At 40.9% G+C, this 16,650-nt stretch overlaps 1 protein-coding gene and 1 pseudogene across 1 annotated transcript in view; both read left to right on the forward strand.

Moving 5' to 3' along the window:
- Window positions 1–16,650, forward strand: part of ACOXL (acyl-CoA oxidase like) — a 371,685-nt gene that overhangs the window by 204,836 nt on the left and 150,199 nt on the right. Inside the window, 1 exon segment of the mRNA XM_030921547.1 lies at window positions 3,665–3,754. Coding sequence (XP_030777407.1) covers window positions 3,665–3,754 — 90 coding nt within the window.
- On the forward strand, window positions 7,902–8,800 carry LOC104680404 (annotated as a pseudogene).

Raw genomic sequence — 16,650 nt, forward strand, 5'->3', positions numbered from 1 at the left:
GGCACATGTTGTGGTGCTGATCTGTAAAGACATGTGAAGGTCTCCTCTGACTGTACCTTCCATGTGCGGTCATGGCCCTCCTCCTCTCACAACATTCCATGGCTCCCTTTTACCCAGATCAGCTCCATTGTTGGCTTCCGGGTCTTTCATTTCCTCCCCCACCAATCCCGCCAACTCCTCCCTCCATCCTTGTGATCCTTAGTCCAATCCTGAGCCTCTTTCTTGGGGTCTTTCTCAGGCACCCATTTACCTTCCACCTTGGGAGGTTGTGAATGACTTTTTTCTTTCTTTTTTTTTTTTTAATAAATTTTTTTTTACAGTGCTTATGTATTACTTTTAGTAATTACTTTTAAAAACCCAAAAAGGTCATTTTTAGTTAAAAAACGATACAGACACACATGCACAAACTGTTTATAATCATTTGTCCCCCAAGAATTTGAGGCCTCAACTGTAGAATTTAAGTCACTCAAGGAGACTCAGGCTGCAAGCCCCATTCAGTGACTGCTCTATGCCATGGATCTTTCTGTAAGCCGCATACATGTTTACCTAGGACATGGATGTTGGGACTTTCTAAGCCTGGCTAGTTTCTCAGTGGGGCACCTCAGGGTCCCAAGGATTGAGACTCCTGGGAGGCCAGGCCTTTCTGGCTTATTCTAAAGAAATTAGATCATAAGTGCACCTTGTTATTTTCAGGAGATGGGAAGCAACATGACAACCATGACCCTGCCTCGCATGTGTTGGACTTTGATTTTTCTTGTTACCATTTCATTTTCAGTTACCTGCAAGCTGTTTGAAGGCTGTGAGCCTTGTTACCTCAGCTGTCAAGGGCCAGGTAGAGTCCAGAATCAACACCCTGTTTCACTTGACTTTCAAACTAGAAGAGGAGCTCACAGCTAAGTTTCACCATGTAGGAGAAAAAGGAATTATATTGCATGTGAAGAACTGATACAGAACATCTTTGTGCTCCCAGAACTCCATTGCCTGTTCTTTGAGAGACTTCTGGTATCTGTTTGCTGGTTCTGCCCTTTGAGTAGAGTCTCTTTCTGGTCATTTCAAAACTGGATCACCTGACTCCAGGGCAGGGTGGAAGTGTCAGAGAACAACAAAGAGCTGGTTGCCCTCTCCTTCACTGGAGGAGAGCAGAGCAAAATGCTCAGAAAAAAAAAGCACTTTGTTTCTTCAACATTAGTATTTTGAATGTTTTGCAGCTAAGCTTCTTAGGTATAACTGCTGCTTCTCAACACTGAGGTGCTGTATTAGTCTGTTCTCATACTGCCTAATAAAGACATACCCGAGACTGGGTAATTTATAAAGGAAAGAGGTTTAATGGACTCACAGTTCCATATGACTGGGGAGGCCCCACAATCATGGCGGAAGATGAAGGAAGAGCAAAGTCTCGTTTTACATGGTGCCAGGCAAGAAGGCATGTGCAGGGAACTACCCTTTATAAAACCATCAGATCTTGTGAGACTTATTCACTATCATGAGAGCAGGGCAGGAAAAACCCACTGCCGTGATTCAGTTACCTCCCACTGGGTCCCTCCCATGGCACGTGGGGATTATTACAATTCAAGGTGAAATTTGGGTGGGGACACAGAGCCAAACCCTATCAGGTGGTATATTTAGTGTTACTCTTCTTCCACATCAGAACTTGACAGATGATTCAAGAACATTCCAACACAATCCTGAACCTCACTTGCTTCATCTGTAAAATGGGGATAATGCCTACTTTGCCGGGCCATTGTGAGGATTAAACGGATTCTGTGAGGTAAAGGAAGTCTATGTGAAGTCCTAGCACAGTTCTAGCATAGAGGATGCTGTAGAATGAGAAGGGTGAAGATGAGTCCACTGTAGCCTTACGGGGAGATCACTCTGAGGCAGGACCACACTTCATCAGAATCTGATTTCGTGTGGTTTGCCCACAAGGCAATTTTAATCCTGTGATTATTATGGGGTGGGGGGAAGTGAACTTCTGGTTGGAAATGTTACTGATTTACTTACCCATAAACAAAATCAGTTTAACCTTATGAAGGCAATTAAGGCTTCTGCTGGGGACTCCTTTGCTTCTGTAAACTGCAGGTGGTAACACCGCCCAGTCAGCCTTGATGGGGAAGAGGGAAAGGTGGCCGGGCCTTCCAGGGTGGCTCTCCCCACAGGAGCAGGACTGATGCCTACAAGTTTTCAGGGCTCTGAGGGCGGCAGGAACCCGGAAATCCAGGCTTCTAGGACCCCTGTGGCCATTTTCAGAAATGGAGCAGGTCCCCCAGGCATGAAGGGTACCTGGAGATTCAAGAATATGACTGCCCGTGGGCCTCTGTGACTTGAAAATATTATCGGGGCAAAACTTGTCATTCCTTATTCAGAGCTAAAGTGCTCATTGCACATACTCCTGGGAGAAATAACAGGACAGTCAGCTCTGACGTGACGGACACAGGCAGAAGTGATTTGTGGAAGTGGGCTTGGACAGAGGGAACAATTCTGGAGATTTAACCGGGAGAACAAAGAGCTGGAAGAAGGAGGTAGTGCAGAGGCCCTCAGAAGGGGAAGAACCTGGGGCCCCACAAAGACAGGCTTTCCTTCCTTCATGTTTTGCTTGGGACTGAACTTGCTTTCTCCTGTGTAGCTGATTCTCTGGTTTGTGTGCAGAAACACTGCCAACACTGCCATTTAAATAAGGATTTCAGGAAGTAAAAGGGAAAAAAATACTGGAGTGAGAATTTATGGTGCAGAGTATTTAATGATATTAAGATGCAGAGTGGCAATTTAAGACATTTTGCTGCCTCTCAGGGAGTTTTGTAGGTATACAGGCTAATTTTCAGAAGGGTTGCCGGGGGTGGGGGAGAAATCATTTGCCTACATACGGTAAGGTATAATCACTAGTACCTTGGCATTTATTAGAATTTGGAAGAAAGATGGAAAAAAATCAGTCTACTTTATTGAAATCTTTTGCACAAATGTGACACAACCATTTTCTTTTTTTTTCCTCTCTTTTTTTTTTATTATACTTTAAGTTCTAGGGTACATGTGCACAATGTGCAGGTTTGTTACATATGTATACATGTGCCCTGTTGGTGTGCTGCACCCATTAACTCATCATTTACATTAGGTATATCTCCTAATGCTATCCCTCCCCCTACCCCCACCCTGCAACAGGCCCCAGTGTGTGGTGTTCCCCTTCCTGTGTCCAAGTGATCTCGTTCAATTCCCACCTATGAGTAAGAACATGTGGCGTTTGGTTTTTTGTAATTGGAATAGTTTGCCGAGAATGATGGTTTCCAGCTGCATCCATGTCCCTACAAAGGACGTGAACTCATCCTTTTTATGGCTGCATAATATTCCATGGTGTATATGTGCCACATTTTCTTAATCCAGTCTGTCACTGATGGACGTTTGGGTTGGTTCCAAGTCTTTGCTATTGTGAATAGATGATGCAACCATTTTCAAATAGTTTTTATTACCACCAAAACAATATTCATGAACTAAAAGCTAATGTAAAGAATCAAAATTCTTACAGTGGTTACTTTGACTAGGAGAAATAGGATTTTTTCCTCTTTTCAATTTTCTGTATATTTTTTAATTTTAAAGAAAATGTGAGTCTTGTATAGTGATAGGATCGCAAATTTAAAATGTGTGTGTGTGTGTTTTTTTCTTTTTTCTGCACTAGGGTTACATGATGGAAAATCAAATCTCAGGCTTAAGGTGTGACACAGATGTGTTTGCCACTTTTGAAGGTGACACTGTTGTTATGCTTCAGGTAAGATTCGGGAAATGTTTTCAAGATCAAGAGTTATCCAGAAGTCTGAAGTGTTTCATATGTTTTATCTTTATCTGATTGCCTTATTTAATTGGCAGGTGCTTTCCTGTGAGGTACTTGATATTTGTTGTAGCTGAACAGGGGATTAAATTATTTCTCTCTTAACTGATCTTTGACTTTGAATTATATCTTTTTGGTTTAAGAAAACCACTTATACATAGTGAGTCAGATTCTTCTACTGGGAAGGGCATTTTGAAAGAGTGTATAAGGCCCCAGAAGATGAACAAGTGAAAGACATGAAAACCCAATTTACAAAAGAACGACAATGGATCAGCCTCTTAATGATCAAGGAAATGCATGTTAGACTATTCTGCAATACTGTTTTTCTTTCTCAATCCAGTCGGCTCATGTTTTAAAGTATGTTGAAGTCCCTGTACTGGCACAGGGGCGTCCTCTTGCATGTTGCTGTTGAACCGTGTATAATTCTACTTCTGGGCTGTATTTTAAGATAACAGCCTGAAATACAGAAAACTTTAAGGCACAAACATTTTCACCAGTACATTATTTATTATAGCAATAATGTTGGAGTCCAAATTTTTAACAATAGGAAAATTGTTATACAGTATAAATCATGCTCTGGTCATTCAGTGGGGAATTATATAGCGTTTAAAATAGTGCTTTCAAAGAGTGCTATTTATAACCGAAATTTAAAACTCATGGTGAGTAAAAATGATACAAAAACATACAAGTCATGCATTGCTTAACAACAGGAACATATTCTGAGACATTTGTCATTAGGCCGTTTCATCGTTGTGTGAACTTCATAGAGTGCACTCACACAAACCTAGATGGCACAGCCTACTCCGCACCTAGGCTCTGTGGTGGAGCCTATTGCTCCCAGGCTGCACGCCTGTAGGGCATGAGACTGTATTGAATACCACAGGCTACTGCAACATAATTTTTATTTGTTTAATGATACATAATATTTTTACATATATAAGGGATACATGCGATATTTTGTTACATGCCTCCAGTGTGTAATGATCAAGCCAGAGTTCTTCGGGTGTCCATCACCTCGAGTATTTATCATTTCTATTTGTTGAGAACATTTCAAGTCCTCTCTTCTATGTATTTTGAAATATGCCATATATTGTTGTTAGCGATAGTCACTCTACTCTGCTATGGAACATTGTAACTTATTCCTTCCACCTGACTGTATATTTGTACTGATTGATCAACTTCTGTTCATCCCCCCTACCCACGCACACACCTTTCCCAGCCTCTGGTATCTATCATTCTACTCTTTACTGCTATGAGATCAACTTTTTTCGCTCCCAGGTATGAGTGAGAACATGCCATATTTGTGTTTCTGTGCCTGACTTATTTCACTTCACATAATGACCTCCAGTTCCATTCATGTAGCTGCAAATGAAATGCTTTCATTTTATATGGCCAAATAGTATTCTATTATATATATATGTGTGTATATATATGTGTGGGTGTGTATGTATATGTGTATATATATAATATTTTCTTTGTCCATTTCTTCATGTGATGGGTATTTAGGTTGATTCCACCTCTTTGCTATTGTGACTAGTGCTGCAATAAACATGTGGGTGCAGGTATACCTTTGATATATTGATTTATTTTTCCTTTGCATAAATACCCACTAGTGGGATTGCCGGATCATAGGGTAGTTCTATTTTTAGGTTTTTTTGTTTGTTTGTTTTTGTTTTTGAGAAACCTCCATACTGTTTTTTATAGTGGCTGTACTAATTTACCTTCCCACCAACAGTGCCTAACGCAATGTTTATGTTTAAGTATTTGCATTTGGAAGCACATCCAAGCATAGATAAGGTGATGTGTTATGTTATGACATCGTGATGGCAAAGATATCACTAGGTGATGGGAAATTTTTAGCTGGGGCACTTGACTGTATAAAGAATGTGATCATGATTTGGGGTTTTTTAAAAAGGACAATAGGGACTCCTGGCCTGCTAAGATAGAATAGCCCCTATTCCTCACAGATTTTCCTCTTCACAATTGAACTTCCTGGACAGAATACAACAGAAAGCATGGGAAGAGAAGACCCTGGAAGGGGAAGGAAGAAGGAGGCTGCCCAGGGACTTTGGGACTTGAAGAATGAAACAGCAATAAGGTCTCTGGATTTCCTTATTGTCTCCCATATATCCCAGACAGGGCACACGTCCCCTGGATCTCTAATAGGCACACACAAAATATGCTCCGGGACACACCTAATCCCCTAGCCTAAGGACTAGAAAGATGGTGGCCTGATGACCGAAAATCTTTTTGGTAATACCCATGCTACACCAGCCAGACACAACAAAAAAGCATAACCACTCTCCCCACCCCCGTTGACAATTTCAGCCTCACTGGGAGCTGATCTTCTACTGGATCCCTGACCTAAGGAAGCAGGCAGAAGCAGGGGTAGTACTCCTATCCCCCACCCAGTGGCCTTTGTGGGGCTGAGCAGGGAGCTCATCTTTTATCCCTGTCCTGGTGGAAACAGGTGGTGCTCAGATTCCCCACCAGAGTAGTGTCAGCAAGGCCTGGTGGCGAATCCACCCCCACTCAGCAACAGCAAGAACCAATGAGGTGGCTTAATGTGGAGCCCATCACTAGTGTGCTTCCGCTACCCACCCTGGGACCAGCAGGGGTCCAGCAGGGAGCTGAGTCTCTACTCCCATCTGACAACAATTAGACTAACCAGGAGGTGTGAGTAGGGACTAGTCACTACTCTGTGTTCTCCCCACCCCTGGTGTCAGTGGGCCCAGTGAGGAGCTGAAGCTCTACATCCACAAGACGACAAGAAACTGGATCAAGCAGCGTACAGCAGAGCCAGTGGACACTTTGACCTTTTCCCTCCCTGCCCCCTAAACCCCCAAAGGGGATTTAGTGGGGGAGGTGAGCCTCTAGCCTCAACTGGCATCAACAGAATGAAATAGGATGAAGTGGGGGAGTTAATATCCTTCTTCCTCCTCCCCTGTTGTAGCAAGAACCAGTAAGCAGCAGAGCCTTCACCTCATCCAGCATCAGTGAGGCACAATGACGTGGTGGGAAATGGGGGTAGTTGGCCCTGTGCTTCCCCACTCCCTTCCCTGATGTCAGCAGGGCCAAGAGGAACTGAATTTGCCCCCCACCTGTCTCCAACAAGGCAGCGTGAGTCAGCGCTCCTTTTTCCCCAGCATGGTGTCAGTGGGACCCAGCAGGAAAGTGAACATATACCCATCAGGACCTTTTGCTACACTTCAAGATTAAATATCATCTCATAATATCATATCTAAATACACTGGGTACAACAGAACATCACTTGTTATAAAAGAACCAGGAAAACCACAACTTGAATGAGAAAGTCAATAGATGCTGATACCAAGGAGAATCCAATGTTGGAATTATCTGATAAGGATTTTAAAATATCCACCATAAAAGTGCTTCAAAGGTGCACAAAACTGCTACAAATACTCTTAAAACAAAATTTTAAAATAGAAAAAAAATATAAGCAAATAAAAGGGTACCAAATTCAAATGATAGGGTTAAAAATATAATGCAACAAACTTGCAGTCTGACCCCAATAATAGATATGATAGAGGGTGGAATCAGTGAATTTGAGGCCAGATCAACAGAATTTGCCCAATCTGAACAACAGAGAAGAAGAACATGAACAGAATCATAGGGATTAGTGGAACAATAACAAAAGAGCTAGCATTTGCATTATCAGAGTCTCAGAAGGAGAGAAGTGTGTTGCTCAATGTATGTAAAGGAAATACTTCAGACAATTATATTTAAAAAGTGAGGAGGGCAAAGAGACCTAAATGGAGGTAAGGTTTCTACACTTCACTCCAAGTAGTAAAACATTAATATCACTAGACTGTGATGAGATATATCACAAGTATTTACATGTAAATAATAAGACTATACAATGTGATATTGTGATGTTCTGGGGGAAAACCTGATAGAAATGAAAGGAGAAATAGACAAATCAACAATTATAGTTGGAGATTTCAACACATTTATTTCAATGGTTAACAAAACTACTAGACAGCAAATCAGAAAGGATAAGAAAGAACTGAAAAACAGGTGCTGCTGGGCCTGCAGGTCTCTGTTGAGCAGCGGAAGCGGGTCTCTGTTCCGCAGGATGGGGTTTGTTAGAGCTGTTAAGAACAAGGCCTACTTTAAGAGATACCAAGTGAAATTTAGACGACGACTTGAGGGTAAAACCAATTACTATGCTCAGAAATGCTTGGTGATACAGGATAAAAATAAATACAACATACCCAAATACAGGATAGTAGTTCATGTAATAGAGATATCATTTGTCAGATTGCTTATGCCCGTATAGAGGGGAATATGATAGTTTGTGCAGCATATGCACACAAACTGCCAAAATATGGTGTGAAGGTTGGCCTGACAAGTTATGCTGCAGTGTATTGTACTGGCCTGCTGCTGGCCCGCGGGCTTCTCAATAGGTTTAGCATGGACAACATCTATGAAGGCCAAGTGTAGGTGACAGGCAATGAATACAATGTGGAAAGCATTGATGGTCAGCCAGGTGCCTTTACCTGCTATTTAGATGCAGGCCTTGCCAGAACTGTCACTGGCAATAAAATTTTTGGCTTCCTGAAGGGAGCTGTGGATGGAGGCTGGTCTGTCCCTCACAGTACCAAATGATTCCCTGGTTATGATTTTGAAAGCAGGGAATTTAATGCAGAAGTATACCGGAAGCACATCACGGGCCAGAATGTTGCAGATTACATGCGCTACTTAATGGAAGAAGATGAAGATGCTTACAAGAAACAGTTCTCTCAATACATAAAGAACAGCGTAACTCCAAACATGATGGAGGAGATGTATAAGAAAGCTCATGCTGCTATACATGAGAATCCAGTCTATGAAAAGAAGCCCAAGAAAGAAGTTAAAAAGAAGAGGTGGAACCGTCCCAAAATGTCCCTTGCTCAGAAGAAAGATCGGGTAGCTCAAAAGTAGGCAAACTTCCTCAGAGCTCAGGAGCGGGCTGCTGAGAGCTAAACCAAACAATTTTCTATGAAGATTTTTCAGATAAAGACAATAAACTTATGGACAGCAAAAAAAAAAAAAAAAAAAAAAGGGACTGAAAAATGTAATCAAGCAACAAGATTTAATGAAAATGGATGGAACACTCCATTCAGCAGGAGGAGCATGCATGTTTTTCAAGCATTGGTGGAACTTTCTTCAAGATGGACTATCTCCTGGGCCATTAAAAAAAAACTCAGCCAATTTAAAAGAATTAAAAAGATATAGAATATGTTTTCTTATCATAATAGAATGAAGTGAGAAATCAAGAACAGAAAGAAAAGAAGAATATTTGTAAATACTTGGAAATGAAGCAACATACTTCAACTAATCCATAGGTTAAATAGGAAATTTTAATGGAACGTTAAAAAGACATAGAGATGAGTGAGCATGAACACACAACACATCAAAGTGTATGGGATGCAGATAAAATAGTACTGAAAGGAAAATTCATAGTACTAAATGCTTATTTTAGAAAAGAGGAAAGGTCTCAAGTCATTCACCTAAATCCCTACCTCAAGAACATTGAAAGGGAAGAGCAAAATAAGTAGAAACCAAACAGAAGAAAGGAAATAATAAAGTTAAGATTATACATTAATAAAATTGAAGCCAGGAGAACAATAGAGAAAATCCATGAAACAAAAAGCTGGCTCTGAAAAGAATCACCAAAGTTGATAACCTCTAGCAAGATTGACAAAGTTAAAAATTAAGAAGGTTCAAATCACCAGTATCAGGACTGAAACAGAAGATATATCTAGAGATCATGCCTCCATTAAAAAATAGTGAGGTTGCCAGGCATGGTGGCTCACACCTCTAAATCCCAGCAATTTGGGAGGCTGAGGCAGGCAGATTACCTGAGGTCAGAAGTTCGAGACCAGCCTGGGCAACATTAAACCCCATCTCTACTAAAAATACAAAAATTAGCCGGGTATGATGGTGCACATCTGTAATCCCAGCTTCTCGGGAAGCTGAGGAAAGAGAATCACTTGAACTTGGGGCGCAGAGGCTGCAGTGAGCCAAGATTGTGCCACTGCATTCCAGCCTGGGTGACAGAGTGAGACTTTGTCTCCAAAAAAAAGGAGGGAATACTAGAAAATAGCTTTACATTGATAAATTTGGCAACTTAGAAGAAATGGACCAGTTCCTCAAAAACTAGAAACTGTCTGACTCAACAAAGTTGAAACAGACAAACTGAATTGTCCTATAATCTTCAAGAAAGTGAACCCTTCATAATAATATGAAAGCTCCTGAAAAATAAATCTCCTGGCCTTGTAGCCTTGGAGAATTCTATTTACCATTTAAAGAAGAATGTTACTCTCTCCTCTTCTATTTTCAGAAAATTCTATTTCCAGAAAATAGAAGAGGAGAGGGTACTCCTTGATCATTTTAGAAGGCTAGTATTACTCTGATACTAAAAGTAGACAAAGATAGAAGAAAAAAAGAGTAAAGCTACATGATAGTAGCACTCATGAATGTAGATACAGAAATCTTCAACAAAATATTAACAAATTGAATCGATAATGTACAAAATGAATTACATGTGGCAACCTAATGGAATTTATCTCTAATATGCAAGTATGCTTCAACATTCAAAAGTCAATCAAATGCAATCCACCACATCAACAGACCAAAGGAGAAAAGGTCACATGATCATGTCAGTTAACACAGAAAAAGCATTTGACAAAATCCAACAACAATTCATGATAAAAACTCAGCAAACTAGGAAAGAAGAGAATTTCCTCAACTTGAAAAAAAGAGTCTACAAAAATTATAGCTAACATCATGCTTAACAGTGGAACATTGAATACTGTTCCCCCAAGATTAGGAAAAAGGCAAGAATGTCCATTGTTATTCAACTAGTGCCAAAAGTTTTAGCAGTGCAATAAGGCAATAAAAATAAATTAAAACATAGAGATTAGAAGGGAAGAAAAAATCTGTAGCTTTCTGACAAAGTTGCAAAAGCAATCCAGTGGAGGAAAGATGGCCTTTTAAGCAAGTAGAGGTGGAGTAATTGGACATCCACAGGCAATAAACTGAACCTCAACCTAAGTCTCACACATTATAAAGAGATCTAACTCAAAATGAATTACTTAAATATAAAATGTAAAATGATAAAGCTTTTAGAAAAAAGGATAAAATCCTTGAGACCTAGGGATAGGGAAGAAGTTCTTAGGGTTGACATCAAAAGCACATTTCATAAAAGGAAAAATTGGTAAGCTGGATTTCATGAAAACTAAAATTTTTTGTTCTATGAAATACCATGTGAAGAGAATGAAAAGATAAGCTACAGACAGGAAGAATATATTTTCAAATGACACCTCCAACAAAGGACTTGAGTCTAGAATATATAAAGAACTCTCAAAACTCAGCAGTGAAAAACAAACAATCCAATTAGAAAGTGGTCAAAAAACATCAACAGACATTTCACTGAAGAGGATATACCCATGGCAAATAAGCACATGAAAATAGGTACATCATTGTAGCCATTATGGAAATGCAAATCAAACCTCCTATGAGATGTTACTACATTTCTAGTAGAATGGCTGAAATAAATATTAATAACATGAAAATGGAATAATCTTTGTAGATTGCACCAACACTGTTTTCCTGGTTGGGGTGCCATTAAATGTTGTGTAAAGTGTTACCACTGGGAGAAAACGGATAAAGGGTGCATAGGATCTCTCTGAATTATTTATTTCTTATGCTTCATTGCTATAGTTACATTCATGCAAATGCTACAATTACATTTAAAGAATTTTTTTAAAAGGTATAAAACAAAAACCTATGCATGAGTAAGTTTAGAAAGAAATAGAGCAAAATATTGATATCTCTATGTTGTAAGTGGTCTTGACGATTAAAAAAGAACATTCTTTCCATTGTTATTTATCTTAAAAAAGTGTATTAGAATGAGGACTGGCGGCACGGTATTTAGTGGCAGCTCCCCATTCCCTCTTAGCTTTTAGCAATATCTATAGGAGAGTAGCTTATTTGGGGGAGAATTGAGACTTACAATTTAACTTGGGCTAGATTAAAAATTGTCTGTTTTTTGTCTCCCTCCTGTTTAAATGTTGCATCAAAAAGTCTTCTTAAGAATATTCAGTAATTCAGACGTTACACTAATTCACATTCTCCATCTCAGCTTGTGATCCAAGTGAGGTTTTTTGACAACTTGCTCTTTGGGAGTATATTTTAAACATAAGCATGTGATTCAACAGCACTTGACCCTGAAGTTGTGATTTAGTGCTTTTAATTGCAAGCTCTAGCTTGTGAGCATTATGGAAAGGCTGTTTAGTGTGTTATGGGAATGGTCACAATTTCTAACTGAACTCAAGTGGAAGCATGGGGAAAAATGGACTCCTTGTTGTTTATCACGTAAGTGGGAGCATGGAACATGAAATGAGGAACTCTGAACCGTGAACAGCAGGAACGTGCAGGGATGCTGGGCTGCAGGGAGGCTGAGCACCTGGTTGGGAGAATGAACATCATCAGCATAGAAAGCCGGGCACCCTGTGCACTAAGAACACACACAAGTGCTTCAAGGCCTAGGCTGGGGAAGGAACCAGGGCATAGTCCAGTTTCACAGTCTGCTAAGAAAGAGATCACCAGAGACCTTAAGTCCAGACTGTAAGCCTTGTTTTGACCAATTTGCCAGACAGATATCTTCCAGACACATACTGGAAAAATGCTACCTCAAGCGATGATCCAGCTGGAAACACTTCTTGTATAAGTGGGGTGTGTCAAGGGTCCCCAAGATCACCCCCAGGATTGATGATTCACTAGGAGAACTCACAGGACTTGAGGTATACTTATATTCATGGCTATGATTTATTACAGCAAAATCATATGTAAAAAATACATATATATGCACACACGCATCTCTCTCTCTCTCTCTCTCTCTCTCTCTCTCTCTCACACACACACACACACACACACACACAAACACACACTCTCACACACACACAAAATGCAAGGTCAGCAAAGGAAAAAGGCACATGGGCTGAAGTCCAGAGGAAACCAGAAACAAGTTTCCAAGAGTCCTCTCTCAATGGAGTCATGCAGGACATGCTTAATTCTCCCAGCAACAAATTGTGACAATGCATGTGAAATGTTTACCAGGGAAACTCAGTAGAGACTCAGTGTCCATGGTTTTTATTGGGGCCTGGTCATGTAGACTCCCTCTGCCTAGCACATATCAATGCAGACTTTCAGAAGAAAGCACATGTTCAGCACAAACCACATTGTGTGCTCAAACGGTTTGGCACAGTGAGCCACCCTTATCAGTCAAGGAATGGTAGGAATCTTCCCAAACCCAGGTTCCCAGATGCAGTCTCAGGATAGCAGTCTCAGGCCTTTCATGTTAACTTTATTTTGCACATCGTGTCATAAGATAAAGTATATGCCCTTCCTGATTGGCATTAGTGCCCTTCCCTCTTCAAGGTCAAATAACTAGAATAAATAAAAACCAGGAATAAGTAAATGACAATGTCAATGACATTGACAGTGGGAGAGAGGCCATCAGATGACCAAGTATTTTTATTACTTTCTGGAGAATGCAAAGCATGGAATGAAATTGACAGGCCAACCTGCTACAGCTTGAATGTTTTTGTCTCTCCATGATTAATGTAACAAAACCTACCAAGGTGATGGTATTAGGAGGTGGGGCCTTTGAGAGGTGATTAGGTCACAATCACTCTGCCCTCATGGGTGGGCTTAGCGCCTTGTCAAAGAGAGCTTCCTTGCCTCTTACACCATATGCAGACCCAGCAAGAACGTGCCATCTGTGAACAAGGAAGTGAGCCCTCAGCAGACACTGAATCTACCACTACCTTGATCTTGGACTTCCCAGACCCCAGAACTGTGAGAAATCAATTTCTGTTGTTTATAAGCCACCCAATTTATGGTATTTTGTTATAGCAGCCTGAGCTGACTAAGACACAAGCTGAGTGGACACAACTGGAGGTGGGGGTTGTTTCTTCTGGATGACCCTGGAGAGACAATGGGTCTTAAGGATTGAGAGCAGGAGAGGAATTCAGGCGGAGAGTCATGCATTTCCATGAAGGCCTGTTTAATAGCAGGACACCCAGTTCCCCACAGCAGAGCACCTGACTGCAGTAATAGCATCTGCCACAGCTCCAGAAACCTTCTCTGGGAAGAAAACTTAACAGCCTGGCCAGGCAGTGCTTGGTCCCTTGGGGTGAGAGACCGAGACCCCTGAATACATAGCTTAGTGCTGGGGAGGGTCAGCCTGCTTGTTTGCCATCAGTCAGCACTGCCTCATAGGAAACCTGCCAGGTGACTGCCCTGCGTTGGACCCAGAGTTTTCTGCTGCTGGGCATCCAGGGGTGATGCCTCCACAGTGATGGGAGGTGGTGCTGGCTGCCTGTACTGGTCCACTCAGGCTTCCACTTGTATGTTGGAATCTCCCCATTTGGGGGAGGCCACCCTTCTTTGGGCTGTATCCTGCTTTGATTCTCCTTGTTGAAGTAGAGATGGAAATTTCAGGAGACATAGGGGTGAAACTGGCCAGTGAGTTTCACAATATTCTGATATTACCTACAGCGCTTTCAGCTTTCTACCAGAAGGTAAAACTTTCGAGATCCTGAAGGTGCTAGGTTGCTGTCCCATGATTGAGGGGATGTGCTGTGGCATTTCTGCAGGCTTTACATGTTTCCCTTTAAGCAAGATGGAAAGTTTTCTGACCCTTTTATTATTTGCCAGGGCAGAGGTTGTAGCCCCTTGGTGAAATTTAATTATACCCTCCACCAAATCCAATTACTACCCACACCCATGAAATCCCATTATAACTTTCTTTTGCTTCATTAGAGATACACCAAGACAGGTCCCTTCCTAATCCATCATGGCAGATTCCCTAAAGAATGTTAGTTAGAGATTTTGCATATATTGTTCATTACTTCGCAGTGCAAATATGCAAAAATGCAAATGACCTACCATTAACTTTCTTAAAGACCAGGAAGGGGTGTCCTCTTCCTGACTGGTCTGGGTGGCTTCTGTTGCAGAGACCTCTGTCTTGGAACTGCCCATGGCAAGATGTGTGCCTGCTGATGGGAAGCCTGGCAGTAATACCATCAAGCCTTATGTCCAGAAGAGCACAAAATGTTTCTCCAATCAGAAGGGAGCATTGGGTTGTTTTGGTACCGGGCTGTGGCGGGTGGCCAAGAGAACAAAACTCCTTTTGTACTTTTTCCGTGCTTAAAACACTAGACTCAACTGAGATGTAGTTTGGGGTAGGACAGACCTTTCCTGCAGGGGTTGGGGAACCCAGCTGTTCTTCCCCTGCAGGAATGCCTGAGCCATGCTGTGGGGGAGGCCGGCTGATGTGTGCTGGGTACCGGTGGTGGGGCATCAGTCCAGTGTGGTTTCTATCAAATTTGAACTGAGGAAGAAAATAAAAGAGACCAAGCACATATCTGTTTTACTCTAAGAAAGCTGATTCCTTAGGAATTTCAGACCGCCGAGGGTATTTTCCTAAGGATAATCAGAGAATTAACAATCAAGCAACATCAAATTTTTTTGTTTTGTTTTTATTTTCAACTTTTACAATAAAAAATTTCAAACAAATTTCAAGACAGAAGTTGAAAGACTAGTACAATAAATGTCTGGGCACACCGTCCACCTGGTTTCATTACATGTTAACACTTTGCCATATTAAAATTTCTCTTTTTTACCCTCTATGCATATGTTTGTGCGTGTGTGTGTGTGTGCATGAAATCGTTTGAGAGTAAGTTGCAGACATCAAAACACTTCATCCCTAAGAGCTTCAATGTTCATTTTCTAAAAATAAGGATCTTTTCTTATAAAATTATAATAACCATCATCATACCTAAAAAATTAGAAGTGATCTCACAGTATTATCTAAAAAAATTTAAAGAAAAATCAACAGCATGAAAAAGAAGGAGCAAGATGAACAAACATAACAACAGGCACTGGAGGAAGCACAATAGAGAAACAAAAACGAATTAGTAACCCTAGGGATGTGTGGCCACATTGCATCCATAGAGCAAGAACAGCCTGCTATGAAATACAAGCATTCAGAGATCCGTAAGTGACGGGAAAATTAAATATATACATTTACAAAAAAAAAAAAATCCAATATAAGGACTAAAGAACAAATTTGAGAAAACTTCCCAGAATGAAGATCAGAAAGACAAAAAAAGGGGGAGTCGGATTAAAGGGAAATTTCCATTCCATCCATTTTTGATGGATAATCAGTGTAAAATCTGTAACATTTCCAAGAAAGGGATTGGAGAATATAGAAAGGCAGGTAAATCAGAGAAATAGAAGAAAATTCTCAAGATCTGAAGAAAGGCAAAAAAGTCTGGAGGTTGGCAGGACCCATTGGAAAAGACTAGAGCCTGAAAACAACCTGGAGAGTTTCAGAACATCAAGCAAGGGCAAAGAAAGGCCTCAAAACCCTCAAGCTGAAAACACGTGGGATTATTTACTAAGGCCTAAGAGTCAGATTGACCACAGACCTCTCAAGCAGCACTGAAGGATGCAACAGCTTCTCAACTGTAATGTACCCATACATCCTTGGATATCTTGTTCAACTTCAGATTCTGGGGTGGGGGAATTCTGTATTTCCAGCAATCTCTTAGGTGATATTATGGCTCCTGGTCTATGGATCACACTGAGTGGCAAGGGCCTACAGGTCTAGAATAAAATAGAATAATACTTTAAAGTTCTGAAGAAGGTTGCTTTGAATGTAAAATTTCACAGTTAGCCAAATTATTGATCAAGTATGAGGCAAGATAAAGGCAGATACTCAAATGCACGGTAAGTTCACTTGCCGTGCATTTTCGGAAAAA

Source organism: Rhinopithecus roxellana, chromosome 17 (genome assembly GCF_007565055.1).
Source record: "Rhinopithecus roxellana isolate Shanxi Qingling chromosome 17, ASM756505v1, whole genome shotgun sequence".
Classification (NCBI taxonomy): domain Eukaryota; kingdom Metazoa; phylum Chordata; class Mammalia; order Primates; family Cercopithecidae; genus Rhinopithecus; species Rhinopithecus roxellana.